The sequence below is a fragment of the Heterodontus francisci genome, chromosome 13 (assembly GCF_036365525.1).
Source record: "Heterodontus francisci isolate sHetFra1 chromosome 13, sHetFra1.hap1, whole genome shotgun sequence".
NCBI lineage: Eukaryota > Metazoa > Chordata > Chondrichthyes > Heterodontiformes > Heterodontidae > Heterodontus > Heterodontus francisci.
In genome coordinates, this window is record NC_090383.1 from 108,445,636 (window position 1) to 108,461,746 (window position 16,111).

The 16,111-nt window shown below is 40.4% G+C and overlaps 1 protein-coding gene across 12 annotated transcripts in view; it reads left to right on the plus strand.

Annotated features, from left to right (window-relative positions):
* The window catches only part of sdccag8 (SHH signaling and ciliogenesis regulator sdccag8), a 402,434-nt gene that overhangs the window by 67,440 nt on the left and 318,883 nt on the right, over positions 1-16,111 (plus strand). For all 12 annotated transcript variants that reach the window (XR_010976277.1, XR_010976278.1, XR_010976282.1 and 9 more), the window contains one exon: positions 14,759-14,875. Coding sequence is in view for 6 of the 12 variants with exons in the window: in XM_068045388.1 (XP_067901489.1) it covers positions 14,759-14,875 (117 nt within the window). In the remaining 6 variants the exon portion in view is untranslated. The remainder of the gene's footprint in view (positions 1-14,758; positions 14,876-16,111) is intronic.

Genomic DNA, 16,111 nt, shown 5'->3' on the forward strand with positions numbered 1-16,111 from the left:
AAATGCTTAAAATATAGTTTAGTTTAGTTTAGAGATACAGCATAGAAACAGGCCCTTTGGCCCACCGAGTCTGTGCCGACCATCAACCACGCATTTATACTAATCCTACACTAATCCCATATTGCTACCACATCCCCACCTGTCCCTATATTTCCCTACCACCTACCTATACTAGGGGCAATTTATAATGGCCAATTTACCTATCAACCTGCAAGTCTTTTGGCTTGTGGGAGGAAACCGGAGCACCCGGAGAAAACCCATGCAGACACGGAGAACTTGCAAACTCCACACAGGCAGTACCCAGAATTGAACCCGGGTCGCTGGAGCTGTGAGGCTGCAGTGCTAACATATTGGAAGAGGATACATCTATTTTGAAACAAATCTCTGTATAAAACAATGTGTAGAATGATCACATTTTCCTGGGAAATAACATTGTTTAATTCTTGTAACACTTAATTTTGATAGTGATAATACACTTTCTTTCACCTTGGTATGCACACATGTTGTGCGCCTTTTGTTCTGTCTAAAAAACATGCATTTATACTCATTCATGGTTCATTTTAAGCAACCTCCGGGAATGCAAGGGAGATTGGGTTGGATCTACTTTAATTGGATCTACAACACCTGAAAGAAATGTACAATGTTAAAGGAAAAGGAGAAATAAATATGTTCTTTACACTTACGGTACTGTACAATATGGTGATTTCTGGAGAGAGATAAAGACATTTTATGAAGTTAAAAATGATGTAGTAATTAGCAAAATAGATCTCTAATGGCATCATCCAATAATAATCTGGAAAAATTGATTGTTTTCTTGTAATCCTATCAGTGTCAACTTAAGGTCAACATAAGGAAGTGATCGCCATTCTAAAAGCTGTTGCAAATATAGTGCATTGTTTTGACGATGCTTCTATATTTTTAAGTTTTTTGAGGACGCGTATTTTAGAATTATGGACATTGTTTTATTTGGGAAAACTGAAAAGGATTCCATGGATGTTTTTTGGGGGTCATTGAAAGGGCACTGCAAGGTCTTGTTTGAAAACAACATTTACTGGAAGTCACCTGTCTTCAGATAAATGCCCAGCAGGGGCTTTTTGACTTGGAGACGTTTACAGAGAAGTGACGGGTCAAGATTTATAGGGCTCAGGAGGCTTGAATCTTGAGATATTGTTTTTGGTTTGGACAGTGTGTTGGGGTGTGAACTGTTTTGAAGACAGTTGGAGAAAACCAGCCAAGAGAGCAGTCACCATCAGCACCCTCTTCCATCTCCTTGAGAACTTCCTAAGAATCAAGTGTAAAAAAATATAGAAACTGATGCTGCATTTCTCCTGAAAAGCCTGCCAAGCTGATCGTCAACGTCACTTGAAAAGAACTGTTCTAGAAAGATTCAGTGACAGCTGTCTACGTGTATTTGGGACACCAAACCAAAAATGGACAACTGGCATCTTTCCATAACTTTTTTCTTCAAGAACTCGCAAGTATTTGGCCAAAGTATTCTTTTGTCTTTTTTTTTGTAACAGAGCTCTAAAGAGAAAATCTCTATTTTTCGCTTAACCTGTGTGTGTGTATTTATTTATTTATTTAGAGATACAGCACTGAAACAGGCCCTTCGGCCCACTAAGTCTGTGCCGACCAACCACCACCCATTTATACTAAACCTACAGTAATCCCATATTCCCTATCACCTCCCTACACTAGGGGCAATTTACAACGGCCAATTTACCTATCACCTGCAAGTCTTTTGGATGTGGGAGGAAACCGGAGCACCCGGCGAAAACCCACGCAGACACAGGGAGAACTTGCAAACTCCGCACAGGCAGTACCCAGAATCGAACCCGGGTCCCTGGAGCTGTGGGGCTGCAGTGCTAACCACTGTGCGCCACTGTGCCGTTGTATATGTGTATGTGTATGTTGTGACCTGCGGAGAAGTGGAACTAGAAAAACAGTGCACTTCTTCTGCCTTGGTCATAACATGTATAACTGGTGTGAATACATAAAACAAGAGAAGAAATTCAAACTCATTTTGTCTTTCTATTGGGTTAAAAATGTAGTTTGTGGGGGCATGCATTTCAGGTTGTGATTTTTCATGCCTGATCTTGTGCTGCTGGCGCCAGAAAGCCCCTGTAATTGTTGCCAGAATCAAATTAATGTGAGGAAAGGTGAAATTCATGCTACAGATCTATGTGGACAGCTTTCTTTGAGGTCAGCAACAAGTGCCATAATTTCACTGCTGACCAAAAAATCTGAGCCCTTGCAATTGAGCCAGAAAGGAGCAGGAGTGCTCTTCCTGGCTCCACAATTTATTACGGGCTGCTGCGAGCCTAGGTTTGCATTGTCCAATTTCTAATGGGCTTTGTGTCTTCGGGCGCACCTTCAGATTGCGCCCACCATTTTGTCCCAACTCCCAGTGTGAGTTGAACTGCTTACCCTGTGACTTCTGAGTTATCATTTTGATATCCTGTTTTATTTTTTCAAAAACTTTTTTTTCCCCCCATTTGGATACTGCATATTATATGCCTGCTATGCAGCCAGTTGATTTTTGTACACACAATTATATTTGCATTTATCAGCTTCATTGACAAATTCCTTCATTGTCAAATCATGCAACCCCCTCACTGTGAGCATAACCGTTTGGAAGAAAGCGTAGTTCTACACGCAGGGCATTACTGTGGGTAGCACATTGTATGAGACCATTGGCCATGCATCTACTAAACCTGCTGAATCTTATTCAAATGGGTGGTCAGATAGGCACCCCTCTATGACCAGCTGGCAAAGGTTTTGTTCTTTATCAGTTCTTTTTGTTCTTTAATCTTCACAACTGTTAAGGAAACTCATTTTGTGTAGTCAGTCTAGTGAGGATGAACAAGACTATTGCAAGAGGATATGGTTTGCTGGAAAAGGATTAAGATGATTGATGTGCATTATGCTGCCTATAAGCTGCTCCAAGATCTTTGCTCTCATGCCAGAATAAAATCATAAGGCTGCCAGTGAATATTGGCATTGAGGCAGGCAAGATCTCCAAGATGTGGCTCCCCTCATTTTTACTTTGCACTAGCTGCAGCACAACTGCCACTGGTACAAAGCACACATTTTAACTTGCCCCTTTAAAACTCTGTTGGCAAGTGAGTAGCATCTCAAAGTTTAAATGATTGATTTGAAGAAGCTAACTGCCCTATCACCACTTGTTAGACAGAAAAAACTGATCTGCATCAGTTGAAGCCTAGTGAGTAGTACTCTTTCAATTCAGATAAGTGTACATAAGCACAGCCTGCCTTCTTCCCCCAGCACACAGCCATGAGAGTGGCCAGGGTAACTATGACTCCATGCTCATGTTATTGTTGTCAGTAACATGACAAACTGCATCCGAATTCACTTTATTTAAAGCCCAATAAGAACAGATGTTATCAATAAGGAAAAAATCTGTTTTTGTTCATACTGAAGTAACTTGCACACTTTTGTTCTCCATTGTATTAGTTTGGATCTGGACTACCACTTTTACTTCACAAAATCTTCAGTTAATCTTGTGGTTATCTTCTTCCTAGTCAGAAGGTCGTGCTTTTAAGCCCAATTCCAAAACTTGGGTACAGTGTCTAGGCTGACGCTTGTGTGCTGCATTGAGAAAGTGCTGAATTTAGACTGCTTTATTTTAGACAGCACATCCTACAATGCACTACTTTCTCAGTACTGTGTAAAACAGGCCCAGTCTGCCTCTTTAGTTGGATGTTAAAAAAGCCACAATATTTCTTTAAAGAGCAGGGAGTTTTCCTGCAGTTCTGGCCAACATTGATCCATCAACCCCAACACGCCCAAAAAGAGATTAGCTGATATCTAATTTCTGTTTGTGGAATTTTGTGATGCGTATATTTGCTACCCCATATACCTGCAAAACAATGGTGACTACTCCTCAAAAATAACGGATTGGCTATGAAGCGCTTTGAGGTGTCCTAAAAACAATAAAAGGTTCTATATAAATGCAAGTTTGTTTTATTTGCCCTCTAGGATGACTAATTCATTTTTAATATTCAGAGTGTGCAGGCAGGAGCATTAGTTATCTATTGACATTAAATACATTGAAAGCTAATAGTTTAATACTTAATAGTCCCCTATGTATATGGTTCCCAAACTGGGAGCCTGTTGCAACTTTACGCGAACTAAACTGCCTCCATCACGAGCTTCATATAACACATTATTGAAGTGAAAAAATTTCTAACTGATGACCCTTTCACGAATGGTAAAGTAAATGTTATTAACGCTAATAATAGCCTTCCGTCACTCACCACCAACCTCGATAAGCGCCACCCCTCTGTGCACCCATTGGTTGTAAAGCTTGACTGGAACAGTGATTCACCATTTATGGATTCTTCGATTAGATCAATTATATGACACACTAATGTCCAGTTTGTGGAGAGGAATAGATAGAATCATACTTTTAAAAACTAGGCTTAAGTTTCATCGAATGGAAACCACTCTGCAGTGTGTTTATAATTAATTTTTAGCTATAGCAATATACAAACTCGCCTGCACATATACACAGAATCATTCATATAAGCTTTTTTAAAAAACACAAGATTGTTCACCCCGTTTTCTGATTGGTGAGAGACCAATCATTGGAGGACATTGATTGGATAAAGTAGCCGTTAATCATTTACAAGTGTCATTGTCAAGCACCACACCAAAGATAGGCAGACTGCAGTGAGAAGGAGGCACATCCATCTCACTATCTGTAAGTAAATACCTGTTCTCTTGAAGCATTATTAAAATGCTGTTTACATGCAGCAGTTTCACGTTATGAGTATTATATGGAATAATTTAGATTGGGGGGGTGGGGTTCCATGATTATGAATCCATTTGGAAAGAGGTCATTCAACCATGAAAGTTTGAGAACTACTGCCCTACATGCAAATTCCAAGAGACATAAGACTACCTCCAAGAAATGTTTTTTCTTCACTTGCTTTAGTGAACTTAGGAGTCCAGTTGTTGGCCTGACTCTTGAGTGATGTTTCTTTTGTGCTGATGTGCACCTGTAAAAAGTTTGCATTAATGTGCAAGTGTTATTACAAATTCATCTTTAAATTGTGCCACCAAATGCTGTATGATAATTCAATTATAGTTTTAATTGTCCATCATCAGAAACCTCATTTCAAGAATAAGTAAATTACATTTCAGTTTTTTCATGCTCCTTGTCAAAATAAAAACTGTTAGACCCATCTCCAGATACTTGTATTGGTATTACTGTGAACTTTAAAACAATGTCTAATTTGCAATCCCTCTGAACTATTAGAATCAGAATCCTTCACGTAGTTTGATCAATTTCTCCCTCTTTTCTTATCCAGTCCAGCTATTGATGGGGTTAGAAAGCTAATTAGAAGCCTTGTACTGAATAAATATTTAATATTTCTGAAACAGAAGACATACTGTTGAAGCTTTTCATCTTGCACTCATTAGGACAGATGCAAGAATGCCAAATTTCAAAGAGAGCAACTGCATAAGAAAAGGGTGCTGATTGGTTGGCAAGTCAACTTTGATTTGGTCAAGGCTTTGCCATGGAGAATGCACCAGGGAATTATCATCCCCCCCCCACTTTTGTTTAATTCAAAAAAAGGCGCAATGACTGGAAATGTTCCTTTTGCCTGCAGAGGACAGGTTCCTGCATATGAATGTATGTATCTTCTAGCAAGCACAAATGAGCCACATTGCAAGCCCGACTGATGATCTTAAATTGGTTGTTAGTGTCATTCTGAGCACCCTCGAGATTGTACAGCACTTACTGAACAATCGCGGAATCACATCTAACATTATGCATCGTGTTCTGAGTTTTGCAAGTACGGGCTGGTTGAGTGCAGTCAGTACTCTACCTATTGCAAATAGCCGAAGGGACGTGCTGCTTGATACGATCCGCCAGTCTTTGGAATGTACTGCCTACACACCTGGCATTGCACCAACACTGACTACTGCTACTGTTTACCGCAAGCCTACCTTCACTGGTCAATATACATGTAGGGATTCCAACAGTTCCATGCACTGTAATATTGGCCTTATCAGCAATCTTGTAAATGGGGTCTGAGCCATTTGCTCACTGCAAGCTTGATGGAGAAATAGGATGCATCAAAGCTATCCTGCAGGATAACGGCTACCCTGATCAGATCATTGCTCACTGTGTATTGTGCATACTCACAAATGGGCCTAAGGCTGCCACTTTTTTATTCGTTTATGGGATGTAGGCATCGCTGGCTAGGCCAGCATTTATTGCCCATCCATAATTGCCCTTGAGAAGGTAGTGATGAGCAGCCTTATTGAACCGCTGTCATCCATGTGGGGTAGGTACACCCACAGTGCTGTTGGGAAGGAAGTTCCAGGATTTTGATCCAGTAACAGCGAAGGAATGGCGATATAGTTCCAAGTCAGGATGGTGTGTGGCTTGGAGGGGAACTTGCAGGTGGTGGTGTTCCAATGCATCTGCTGCCCTTATCCTTCCAGGTGGTAAAACCCTTCTAGGGTTTGGAAGGTACTGACTAAGGAGCCTTGGTGCGTTGCTGCAGTGCATCTTGTAGATGGTACACACTGCTGCCACTGTGCGTCAATGGTGGAGGGAATGAATGGCACTCCATCCACAAACAATCAAGTGGGCTGCTTTGTTCTGGATGATGTCGAGCTTCTTGAGTGTTGTTGGAGCTGCACCCATCCAGGCACGTGGTGTATTCCATCATACTCCTGACTTGTGCCTTGTAGATGGTGGACAGACTTTGGGGAGTCAGGAGGTGAGTTACTCAGCACAGGATTCCTAGCCTCTGACCTGCTCTTGTAGCCACAGTATTTATATGGCTACTCCAGTTCAGATTCTGGTTAATGGTAACTCCAGGATGTTGATAGTAGAGGATTCAGCGATGGTAATGCCATTGAATGTCAAGGAGAGATAGTTAGATTCTCTCTTGTTTGAGATAGTCATTGCTCGGCACTTGTGTGGCGTGAATGTTACTTGCCATTTATCAGCCCAAGCCTGGATGTTGTCCAGGTCTTGCTGCACAGGGACACGGACTGCTTCAGTATCTGAGGATTCTTGAATGGTGCTGAATATTGTGCCATCATCAGCGAACATCTTATGACTGAAGGAAGGTCATTATTAAAGCAGCTGAAGATGGTTGGGCCTAGGACACTATCCTGAAGAACTCATGCAGTGATGTCCTGGAGCTGAGATGGTTGACCTCCAACAACCACAACCATCTTCCTTTCCGGACCTGAAAAGTGCCCAGTCTACCTCAAATTACCCTGGAAGGGTAAGGTATCTCAAAAATTTGCGCAACAGGTGAAAGTAGCCATTTCACACCCCTACTATGCAGTAGCAACACGAGTGGTATTTGTCACTAACAGGATGCTGCTGTCGAGCCAAAAAGACGTCTGCCTACCACACAAATGAGTAATGTGGTATACGAATTTCAGTGCTGGTGCAATGCCAGGTATGTAGGCCATACATCCCAACGACAGGTGGATCGTATCAAACAGCACATCCCTTTGGCTGTATGCTTTCCCTGTATGCCTCAGAAACCTCGACAAGAACTAAAGATCTAGAAAAAAAGAGGCCTTTGAAATGTGGATGCTAAGACACATGCTTAAAATTTCTTATACAGACCATAAGACAAATGAAGCAGTGCTGGAAATTGCAAAAGCAAAAAGAACTCTTAAAAAGTGACATCCAGAAAAGAAAATGTCAGTATTTCGGCCATTTGATCAGAGCTGAAAAGCTGCAGCGATCTCTTCTAGCAGGCAGACTGGAGGGCAGCAGAAAGAGGCGTTGACCTAGGTGTAGCTGGATGATGGACTGACTCTATAGCCCTAAAATTAATTTGCATTACTATTAACTGTTTTTCTGAGGAGTACAATAGACAAGGTATTTTTCACCTTGTCACTTGCTATTTTTCTCTTGGGATGTCACTCCAATTTTGTTTTTGAATTCTTTATACTGAGGCTGTTATTTTCTCAACGGTTTGAGCTTGACATAACGCCCATTAATGTAAGAGTGAGAAACCTCAAACCCAGATCTCTATCTTAATAAACATTAAAAGTTCACATTTCTTAAAATCATGGAGGCATTGTTTTCTTGGCTTTCAAGTCAGACACTTTCAAACTTAATTATGTACTAAGATTGCTCAGGGTAAGTTGGCCAATATAGAACAGGTATAGGAACAGAGGCATTCTACCATGGAACACAATAATGTATTATTCTGTTGCTAATATGCCTCCATGGGCAAATTGCCACACCCCTTTAAGGTCATAAGTCTATCTGCTGTGGTTTCCTGAGGTCAACTAATTGCTCTGACGGAGTCTCTGGAATCAATTTGATCTCAAGAAATAGGAAGTGACCCATTTTATTTAATCATAACAAAGAAATTTCCATGTGAGACAAAATTTGACAACCAGGACATATCTCAAGCTTGTATGTATATATTCAGAGTGTTTCTCAGTGAGTCAGGGAGACACTACCTTATAAAACAAAATCAGAAAATGCTGGAAATGCTCAGCAGGTTAGGCAGTATCTGTGCAGAGAAGCAGACAAGAATAACTCATTCTAAAGTATGTTTTGTGGCTGTTGTGTATTTTGGGGTTGAAATGAGATTCATGAACTGTTCAAGCTTTGTTCTTATCTTATCTCACCTTCATCTTTCTTGTACCACGGCTCAAGACTAAACTTATTAATTTCAGTGTTCACAATGTATCCTATCTGTAGCCATTCTAAACTATTGAAATTCTCATACTACAGGGTTGAATGAAGATTTCCTGGATTTGATGTATAGTTTTAAAAGGGCTTGTATTAGTAGAATGGTTCAGGTATTTGGAATCATTTTATGCAAAAGTATACTTTAAGCAATATAAACTAAATGATACAATTTTAATAGGGTCCAGGAACAGAAAGATCTGTGGGTTCATGTACACAAATCTTTGAAGGTAGCAGAATAATTTGAAAGGGATGTTTTTTTTTAAAAAAAGCATTTGGGATCCTTGGCTTTATACACAGGCATAGATTACAAAAGCAAGTAAGTTATGCTCGACCTTTATAAAACGCTGATGAGACCTAGCTGGAGTATTGTCTAATTCTGGACACCATACTTTAGGAAGGATGTGAAAGCCTTTAGAAAGGGTGCAGAGATTTACTAGAATGGTAGCAGGGATGTGGGACTTCAGTTACATGGAGAGATTAAAGAAACTGTGGTTGTTCTCCTTAGAGCAGAAATAGAGGTGTTCAAAATCATGAAGTGTATTGATAAAGTAGATAAGGAGAAACTGTTTCCACCGACAGAAGAATCAGTAACCAGAGGACACAGATTGAAGATAGTTGGCAAAGAGGCGAAATGAAAAGAATATTTTTATGCAGTGAGTTGTTATAGTCTGGAATGCACTGTCTGAAAGTGTTGTGAAAGCAGATTCAATATTAACTTGCAAAAGAGAATTTGATAAATACTTGAAGGGGAAAATGTTGCAGGCTATGGGGAAATGGCAGATGAGTCGGCCTAACTGGATATCTCTTTCAAAGTGCCAGCAAAGCATGATGGGCCAGATGTCCCCCTTCTGTGCTGTGATTCTCTGAATTTAGGAAGCCTTCAAAATACTACAATGTAATTTAGAAATGAGATATTCTGGATGAAAGCAGTACTAGTACATCAGCTAGTAATCATTTACGTTTTTAAAAAATAATTTCATGGAATGTGAGTGTCACTTTGTTGCCCATCCCTAATTGTCCTTGAGAAGGTGGTGTTGAGCTGCCTTCTTGAACTGTTACAGTCCATCTTGTGTCGGTACACCCACAGTGCTGTTAAGAAGGGAGTTCCAGGATTTTGACCCTGCACAATGAAGAAACGACAATATAGTTCCAAGTCTGAATGGTGTGTGGCTTGGAGGGGAACTTGCAGGTGGTGGTGTTCCCATGTGTTTGCTGCCCTTGTCCTTCTAGGTGGTAGAGGTCATAGGTTTGGAAGGTGCTGTTGAAGGAGGTTTGGTGAGTTTCTGCAGTGCATCTTATAGATGGTACACACTCCTGCCACTGTGCGCCATTGGTCGAGGGAGTAAATTTTTAAGATGGTGGATGGGGTGCCAGTTAAGCAGGCTAGTTTATCTTAGATGGTGGCGAGCTTCTTGAGTGTTGTTGGAGCTCCCACCATCAACGTCCTGGGGATTACCAGCGACATTAATGATGTTGAATGTCAAGGGGAGATGGTTAGATTCCTTCTTGTTGGAGATGGTCGTTGCCTGGCATTTGTGTGGCAACACAACACTTGTGTGATACTTGCCACTATCAGCCCAAGCCTGAATGTTGTCCAGGTCTTGCTGCATGTGGACATGGACTGCTTCATTATCTGAGGAGTTGCAAATGATACTGCATACTGTGCAATCATCAGCGAACATCCCCACTTTTCATCTTATGATAGAGGGAAGGTAGTTGATGAAGCAGCTGAAGATTGTTGGGCCTGAGACACTACCCTGAAGAATCCTGCAGCGATGACCAGGAACTTAAATGTTTGGCCTCCAACAACCATAACTACCTTCCTTTGTGCTAAGTATGACTCCAACTAGTGGAAATTTTTCCCCCCCGATTCCCATTGAGTTAAAGTTCGCTAGGCCTCCTTGATGCCACACTCGGTCAAATGCTATCTTGTTATCAATGGCAGTGCCTCTCACTTTGGGGACAGCGGTATAGTGATAGTGGTACTGGACTAGTAATCCAGAGGCCCCAACTAATGCTCTGGGGGCACAAGTTCAAATCCCACCATGGCAGGTGGTGGAATTTAAATTCAATTAATTAATAAATCTGGAATTAAAAGCTCTTCTCAATTATGGTGATCATGAAACTACTGGATTGTTGTGAAAACCCATCTGGTTCACTAATATCCTTTAGGGAAGGAAATCTGCCTTCCTTACCTGGTCTGGTCTACATGTGACTCTAGACCCACAGCAATGTGGTTGACTCTTAATTGCTCTTTGAAATGGTCTGGCAAGCCACTCAGTTGTACCAAAGCGCTACCGTATGACAAACTAATGTAGTGTTTAAGAATTACAACAAGAAATAAAAATTGAGAATTAAATGCAAAATATTCTCTCTGTTCAATTTAAACCAATTTTTAGATAATATGGAGGAACCTATACTTGAAACACATAGAGAGAAAAGACAGAGAAACTTTTTGGGCAGGGCTAATTCTGTGTGCTACAGGCAGTCCTTTCTTTACACAGATATTGACTTGACCTGCTTTGTGTTTCCATTTTTTTTTAATAAATGAGTTTCCCAGCATCTGCAGTTTTTTTTGCTTTTTCTTTATATTTAAGAACAGAGTTCCACATTTTTGTCATATTAAAAGCAATAAAGGGAAGGCCACAGGTCAATAAGAGGCATAGATTTAAAGTAATAGGCAGAAGGATTAGAGTGAAGTTGAGAATAATTTTCATGCAGAGGGTGGTGAGGGATTGCAACTCACTGACTGAAAGAATGGCAGAGGCAGAAACCCTCATCACATTAAAAAAAACACTTGGATGTGCACTTGAAGTGACATAACCAACAGGGCTATGGTCCAAGAGCTGGAAAGTGTGATTAGGCTGGCACAGACACAATGGGCCAAATAGCTTCCTTCTGTGCTGTACCTTTTCTATGTTTCTATATCAGAAAATATAGCCCCAAAAAGAGATAATGACATCAGCAGTACATAGCATGTATTATGTATCTATATGCATTCGGGAATACGATGCCTTTACAGATGCAGCAGATAAGTGCAATGTTATATGAACACCTGGTGAAAAGGGTAGAAAACATAACCTGAAGTGATTGGATATTCGTTCTGCAAAATAGTGAGCATAGCAAACATCATTAATGACTAACTCCACACTTGATGTGGAACAGTTGTGACTTTAAAAACTGTAAGCCGAACCCCATCTCCTTAATATCATAGTCATAAAACAAGAATTTGTGTGGTACTTTTGTTTTATTTAGAAATTATTAGTCAAAGTCCTACTTGAATTACGCACACATGAAATATTGATGGATTGCACAAAGTGGGGTTTAAAAAAAAGCCACCCATTTGATAACCCCAGACAGGCAGAAATGTGGAAAACATCAGGCCAGTGTTAATTTCCAATAGGATCTGATCACAAGGAACATTTGTATCACAATTACCATAGTGGCCACATTTTTTTTTTATTGCTTTGGAGAAGGACAATTTGCAAGCTTTTCAGCTTGTGTAAAACTAACATCAGGAACTGTTGAAATTTAATAACTTTTCCCCTACTTCAGGGACAACAGTGCTTTTTAAAATAAACCCTTTGGGATTCTGATGAAAGGTCATCGACCTGAAATGTTAATACTGTTTCTTGCTCCTCAGATGCTGCCTGACCTGCTGAGTCGCTACCACAGAAAGCAGTTGAGGCCAAAACATTGTATGTTTTCAAGAAGGAGTTAGATATAACCCTTGGGCCGAAAGGGATCAAAGGGAATGGGGCGAAAGTGGGAACAGGCTACTGAGTTGGATGATCAGCCATGATCATAACGAATGGTGGAGCAGGCTCGAAGGGCCGAATGGCCTACTCCTCCTATTTTCTATGTTTGTATGAGTGTTTCCAGCCCTTTCTGTTTTTGTTTCAGATTTCTAGCATCTGGGGTATTTTGCTTTTGCAACCCCTTTGTAATACAAGATTATCTTGGAAAAGTAATAATATTTATAAAATTTCTGATAATTATAAGAATGGTATTTAGAAAGAAGTGAACATGTTGGTTCAACTGTCCTGCCTGACTTGAATTTACCAGAGTTGGAAAGATTGAACGACATGCTGGTTCCCTCATCCAGAAGACTCGTTTTCTACAGTGCTGTACATTCCAAACCATTTTGGAAACTTTATTTACCTTTAGATGTTTCCCCATGGCATTGTTTACATGGTCATGCACAGTTTTGAACATGATTTTAATGTTTAGGAGTAAGCCTTGCCGCACCTTTTAAGAGGTGTTCCCTGTGGAGAAACAGTCTGAGTGTGTGTGCGTGCGCGCGTGTGTGTGTGCTAACAGCGTGGCACTGGTGCCATAGGTGCATTACATGCACTATGATACACACAGCCGGTAACCGGTGTGAGCAGACTTCCTCTGGCATTAACATAAGTTGAGGGATGTGTTGTTTTTTAACTATCGGAATACTATCAAGAGAATATGACAGGGAAAGTCTAATGGGATATAAACATGATAGAAAATTTGCACTATATACGTGTATGCACAGAGTGGGTGGGTGTGTATATATACATACATACAGTAAAAGCTTTGTTGTCTAGCATGTGCTGGACCTGAGAGGTGCCAAATAATCAACACTTCCGGCTAATCAAGTTGTATGTGGAACTCCACAGCAAAATGCATCTGACAGCAGGGACCAAGGATCCCATTATAGAGAATGGGGAACCAGTCACCCAAGGTAGCATTTTCACCTGCAGATGGCAACCTTAATTCCCCTGGTTTTTGGTGGTCCAACCCGATAGGTTCAGAGGTCTCCCAACTGGCTTCCCAACGTCCAATTGGGTTGGTTCTGGTACCATTGGATGTCCCTTGAGCCCCACAATCATCAACCGATGCACGAAGAAGGTCAGCCTCGCCCTCCACATTCAAGAGACGGAAAATGGTTTCTGTCACTCAACCGGGTAGAAGTGCAGCCATGGGGCACTAGTACCACCTGCTGGGCCTCACCGTACCCAATCACCTGCCGTTGTCTGTACGGAAATTGTACCTTCCGTCCCGAAGCAATTGCCAGAGGGCCAAAGGGTACCCAGGGCCTAGCATTGGGAAAGCCGATTTTTAATTTTCCTTTTAATCTGATTATACCTGTAGTATGCGCGAGAGTGCACTTGGGAAAACTTGGCCCAGGAGAGCTTTGGGAGATTTTGGAAATTCCAGATAATAGCGTTTGCTGGTAGGAAAAGTGCTGGATAACAAAGTTTTTACTGTATATGGTTGTGGATGTGAACATATATATGTATAATGTTTGTATTCATTATATTACTGAACCAGAAACAATTCTGTCTCATTGAAACACATTATGCCTTGTCTTTTACAAAAGCAAAATACTGCTGGAAATTTGAAATAAAAACACAAAATGCTGGAAATACTCAGCAGGTCTGGCAGCATCTGTGGAGACAAAAACAGTTAACATTGACCTTTCATCAGTTCTGATCTTCCTGCAACAGTGACTACACTTCAAAAGTACCTCATTGGTTGCTAAGTTCTGTGGGACATCCCGTAGTCATGAAAAGTGGTACATAAATGCAAGTCTTTTTTTGTTTCTAACTAAACGTCATCAACCTGTAACATGAACTCTGTTTCTGTCTCCACAGATACTGTCTGACCTACTGAGTATTTCTATCATTTTCTGTATTTATATGCCTTATCTTTTAAAATTTTCTGTTTTATAATGCCAGAGCACTATATTTATTTGCACAAGTCAAGTGTTTGTTTCTAATTGTTAGCCTTTGAATAATCTTCCTGTTAGATGGCTCAATTTACAAACTAGGTTGGATTAAGATCCAATAGATCCCAAAGCCGGGTGGTAACTGAATGCTTTGACTGCTAAATTAATCCCGAAAATGCTATTATGCCTGCGAGTCATGGATACCTCATTACATAAGGCTGAGGAAGTTTCTGTTGTTTTCCTCTGGGTGGCGCTATGCAGCCATTTTGTTCATGTAAAGATTGTAATGAATATTGAGAAATGAATGGCATTCACAGATGAACAATTGACTGTTTAACCTTTAGGAATCTGGTGAATTGCGCTATCAGCTGAATCAAGTCAAAATGAAGAAAGAAGAGGTTGAGAAGGAATTCAGGGACTACAAAACAAAAGTGTTACGAGAATTTGAACTCCGAGAACAGGTAGGAGCCTCCATAAGTTGCAAATGTGGGGAACTGTTTCCTGAAAGGTTAAAAGGATTCAGAAAGTTGGTGGGGGGGAAGAACTAAGAACATTACACTAAGCGAAACACTGGCTTTGTGCCATTATAGTTGCAGTTTGAAATTCTAGTCGTATAAGGCCTTTGCAGAAATATTGTGTTCGGCTTGATCTTAAAAGGACCTCACTTTGCTTGTGTTTCTGAAACATCAGTATTATTGGTGAAAGTGTTTGTTATTTGATTTCCTTTAGCCAATAGTCTGCAGCATTCCAATCCAAGAATGTGGTAACATCTGCTGGAATTCATGTGACTATGGATAGCTTTGAGGTCTCTGCATCTAACATTACAAAAGATTTGAATATCCGAAAATATCTTAATGCTGCTCGTAGTTTTAGACATGGTGTTACATTTCTTAAGATTCATTTTTCAATTAGAATGAATGGGCCATAAATCTCTGCTGCTATACTTTTAATTGGTTTGATAGGCTGGGTTAAGGCCCATTTTGGCTTGGTTTAGGCCTGGATCAGCTTCAGTTGTCTTTAAAATGTTGAAATGTGTGACTTTTAGGTTGTTGACAATTGTGGTAGCAATAATAAGTGTACCAAAATTATCACAGTGTGCCACTGCTGCATAGCATCAGTTCGTGACCTGCAGAGCTTAATGTGATTGAGATTTTATTATTTGATGGTCTTTATTGAAAGAGCATCATTTTCACTGTTCTGACCTATCTAAAGTAAATTCATGATCAAATTTACGACATCAATAATTTTTAATTTCATTGCCAATAGTAGGTAATAAACATGTCTCTTTAGACCATGTGGCATTATACACAGATGACACAGAAGATTATTTTCCTTCAACACAATGTTGCAAAAATGACCACTGATATGTGTAGCTGACTTCATATGTAAGTACTGTATTGTAAGGTTTGGCTTATAGTTGCCAATATATGTGTTTATCTGTAATGAACTTTGGCTACTGAGGGCAGAGGGGGAAGAGAGTAGTCGAAGTCTGTGCAACCAGGATTGATGGAGCCAAGAAAGGGAAAGCAACACTGATGCCACAAGCAAACAAGGCTGTCTGTGCTATTGGTTGCTTTCCTGTTTTTTACAAGGATTTTAATACTAGTTTAGTTGGGGAACAGTATGTAACATGGGAGAATAAACCATGAGAAAAATAGGAAAAGGAAAGTAAGCAAAACAAAGATGCAGGTGCAGAG